Source organism: Ylistrum balloti, unplaced genomic scaffold (genome assembly GCF_031769215.1).
Source record: "Ylistrum balloti isolate Yb309-2 unplaced genomic scaffold, AGI_CSIRO_Ybal_v1 Utg370504, whole genome shotgun sequence".
Lineage (NCBI taxonomy): Eukaryota > Metazoa > Mollusca > Bivalvia > Pectinida > Pectinidae > Ylistrum > Ylistrum balloti.
In genome coordinates, this window is record NW_026782326.1 from 718,310 (window position 1) to 722,417 (window position 4,108).

Below are 4,108 nucleotides of genomic sequence, written 5' to 3' on the forward strand. Positions count from 1 at the left end.
GTCAAAACCCCTTCTCTACTATCCCCAGAATCTAGCTTCTATCTATCCCATCTTGACCGATTCTGTCCCGCTATCCTCTTATATGGACTTCACTTGTTGCAAGCTGATTGTTGAAATATAACCATCAACGCTCGAGGTGCGAGGTTGAGATTCCTCCTGCTTGGTTTGTTACTGGAAATAGCCCTTGATAATTACTCTAACACCTAGTGGTCACTGTGATATATGGATCAATCCGGTACGTGTTACTGTAGGGTATTTAGTATAACCCTGAGCGTTAGCTCTTCTGTCGTGGAGGTTAATAAAAGCAGTTGTATCACCTGGACGCCATTTCTTATGAGTTGATTGTTCCACGTGGGTAGCAAACAAGATATTACAGTGGCGACGAGGCACGGAACTTGTGGTAAGATTGACTCTGTGTTTTGAACGAAAGCACCATGGCGAAAATAGGCCATATCGGCGAATTCGCAGAGGGCAAAGAGGATTTCAGTTGTTACGTTGAGAGACTGGAACAGTTTTTTGCCGCGAATGATACAGATGACGTTAAACGGGTCCCTGTGTTTCTAGCGGTAGTAGGTCTGCAAACATATGCTTTGCTTAGGAACATTCTCACCCCAGAACTGCCCAGTACCAAATCGTATGAGGAGTTGAAGGCAGCACTAACTAGACATTACTCCCCCAAACCACTCGTGATAGGAGAACGGTTTAAATTTCACAATCGTAAACAGAGGGAGGGGGAATCAGTTTCTGATTATGTAGTCAGCCTAAAGAAGTTGGCAAAGTATTGTGAGTTCGGGGACTTCCTTAATCAGGCCTTGAGGGACAGACTAGTATGCGGATTACGGAGTGAGGTCATACAAAAGAAACTGTTGGCTGAGAAAGACTTGGACCTAGCCAGGGCTAATGAAATCGCGTTAGCCATGGAGATGGCGACAAAGAACACTGAGTTAATGTCGCAGCCGGCCATTGGTTCAGTCAATGTTGTGAACAAAGGTCAGAAGTACAAGCCTCGGAAATCAAAGTACTGGGGTACTGAAAGATCACACTCGGACAAGGCAGAGGGAACCAACAGTGACTCAGGTAAAAGGTGTTTTCGCTGTGGTGGAAAACATATACCAGCAGACTGTAAGTTTCTGCATGCGCAGTGTTATGTGTGTCAGAAAGAGGGACATATTGGAAAAAAATGTCCAACCAAAAGGTCAAAAGGGCCTGTAAGCGGTACTAACATTAGTAAGACTAAGTATCTCGAGGCACAGGAACTCAAGGATGATGAGTTCTTATATGGCCTATATAATGTCGCTAGTGTTGATAAGGGCTATAAGGTGAACCTCGATTTGAACGGTTGTCCAGTTTAGATGGAAATTGACACAGGAGCCGCGGTCATTATTTGCTCGGAGAAGGTGTATACTGATCATCTCTCGCAATTGTCCTTGCAAAAGCCCACGGTCAAGCTGAAAGACTATGGTGGCGTGAACGTGCCATTACGCGGTGAGGTAACCGTTCCAGTGACATACGGAAATCAGAGCCATAACTTGTTGTTGCGCGTCGCATGTGGCAACCGTCTTTCGTTGTTGGGTCGGAACTGGCTAAGCCACATCAAGCTCGATTGGCCAAGTATATTTACTGTGACCCAGTCAGTGCAGTCGCAGCGCATTGATACGTCGGTCAAGGAACTGTTGGTCAAGCATCACAAGCTGTTCCAGAAAGGTCTGGGAACGATACAGAAATTTAAGGCTCTAGTAAAGGTTTGGTCGGATGTACAGCCCATTTTCTGTAAGGCCCGGGTGGTGCCTTTTTCCCTAAAGGAAGCCTTAGAGAAGGAGCTTCATAGACTTGAAAATGAAGGCATTGTGTTGCGAGTCGAACAAAGCGATTGGGCGACTCCAGTTGTCATTGTGCCGAAGGCCGATAAGTCAATACGCCTTTGTGGCGACTTCAAGGTGACTGTAAACAAGTGCTTGGATGAACAACAGTATCCACTTCCGAATGTGGAAGACATGTTTGCACAGCTGGCCGGTGGTCAGAAGTTTACGAAGTTGGATTTATCGCAGGCGTACCAGCAGTTAACATTAGACGAGGCCTCAGAGAAATATTTAACCATAACCACACACCCTGGATTATTCAGGTATCATCGGTTACCGTTCGGTGTTGCATCGGCCCCCGCTATCTTTCAGTCAGTCATGGATCAGATATTGCAGGGAGTACCGCATACCATGTGTCGTATCGACGATATCCTGGTTACGGCACCAAGCGACAGTGAACACATCAAGATCTTAGGTGAAGTGTTGCGTAGACTCGAGGAGCACCACGTCCGTCTACGCGAGGACAAGTGTAAGTTCATGGAGGACACCGTCGAGTATATGAGTAATATGGTGGATCGCGAGGGAATCCATTCCACTGAGGCGAAAATCGAAGCGATCAAGAACGCGCCAAGTCCGACAAATGTGTCTGAACTGAAATCATTTTTAGGACTTTTGAACTATTATGGTCAGTATATGTCGAATCTGTTGACCAAGTTGCAGCCTTTGCACGAGCTTTTGCGACAGGATAAGTCCTGGAACTGGACCTTACAGTGCGAGTGCGCGTTTCGGTCGTGTAAGGACCAGTTGTCAAGTGATCGCATGTTGGTTCATTACGACATGAACAAGCCGCTACGGTTAGCGTGCGATGCATCTGCTTATGGGGTCGGAGCTGTGATCTCCCACATTTGTGACAACGGAGAGGAGCGTCCCATTGCATACGCGTCACGAACTCTATCGGCGAGTGAAAAGAATTACGCTCAGGTGGAGAAGGAAGCGTTGGGTCTGGTGTTCGGTGTCCGGAAGTTTCACAAGTATTTGTATGGGCGTCACTTCACAAGGATGCAGTGATGGGCTCTTATATTGTCCGCGTATCAATACGATATTGAGTATCGGAGGGCCGAACATCATGCCAATGCAGACGCGTTTTCGCGGTTGCCTGTCAAAAGTGACGGGAAGTCGGAGGAATTGGAGGTCTACCACTTCACTCAGTTGAATGACTTACCAGTGACATCTGAGGACGTTGCGAAGGGGACGAGAGGTGATGTAGTGCTGTTGAAGGTACTTGACTATACACTGCGAGGTTGGCCTAATTATGTGTCAGATCGCGACCTGCAACCATTTCATCAGCGCAGGAATGAACTGTCTACTGAGCAGGGTTGTGTGTTGTGGGGTTTGCGTGTAATCATCCCACAAGCCTATCGTGAGCGTATTCTGGCCCAACTACATGAACAGCATGTTGGAATGAGCCGGATGAAATCTCTAGCCCGGAGTTATCTGTGGTGGCCTGGCCTGGATAAAGACATCGAAACAGTGGTCAGTGCCTTTAATGCATGTCAGGCTACGAGGAAAATGCCCCTGGTGGCACCCCTTCACTCCTGGTCATGGCCTACTCATGTTTGGCAGCGTGTCCACATAGACTTTGCGGAGAAAGACGAGATATTTTCTTGTGGTTGTGGACAGTCACTCTAAGTGGGTTGAGGTGACTAATATGACAACCACTACTCCTGAGAGGACTATCGAAGACCTTCGGTCACTCTTCAGTTCTTATGGCCTACCTGAAGAGGTTGTCTCTGATAATGGCCCCCAGTTTACCTCAACTGAGTTCGAACAGTTCATGAAACGGAACGGGGTCAAGCATACTCTAGTAACGCCCTATCACCCAGCTTCAAATGGAGCAGCGGAACGCTCAGTCCAAATCTTGAAACAAACGCTTCAAAAGTAGGTTTTTGATGGTGATGAACAATATACAATTCAGCATAGGCTCAGTAACTTCTTACTGAAGTATCGATCTACTCCACAGACTGTTACGGGTGTATCACCAGCTGAATTATTTCTTCAGCGTCAGCTACGCACACCTCTCTCGTTGTTGAAACCTGACACTGGAAATCGCGTTCAACGGAAGCAAGCTGAGCAGAACCGACAACATGACAAAGGGCGAGTTCGGGTTCGAACATTCTCACCGAAACAGACAGTGCGGGTGAGGAATTTCAGGGGTGGTCAGGAAAAGTGGATGCCAGGTACGATAGTGAGACAGCTAGGTCCTCATACTTATCTCGTACGGGTAGGACCAAACATTCGCTACACCCATG

The 4,108-nt window shown here is 47.4% G+C and overlaps 1 protein-coding gene across 1 annotated transcript; it reads left to right on the forward strand.

Moving 5' to 3' along the window:
• Window positions 1-1,352: 1,352 nt before the first annotated feature.
• On the forward strand, window positions 1,353-3,488 carry LOC132555560 (uncharacterized protein K02A2.6-like). Its single transcript, XM_060219909.1, has 2 exons — window positions 1,353-2,830; window positions 2,966-3,488. The coding sequence occupies exons 1-2, from the start codon at window positions 1,353-1,355 to the stop codon at window positions 3,486-3,488; spliced, it is 2,001 nt and encodes a 666-aa protein (XP_060075892.1).
• The last annotated feature ends 620 nt before the right edge of the window (window positions 3,489-4,108 follow it).

What these genes read in the sequence shown, in the direction of transcription:
- LOC132555560 (XM_060219909.1), top strand. Translation starts at nt 1,353, where the DNA reads ATGGAAATTGACACAGGAGCCGCGGTCATTATTTGCTCGGAGAAGGTG. An exon ending in GGTGTCCGGAAGTTTCACAA is followed by an intron (nt 2,831 to 2,965) that starts GTATTTGTATGG and finishes GCCTGTCAAAAG; the next exon opens with TGACGGGAAGTCGGAGGAAT.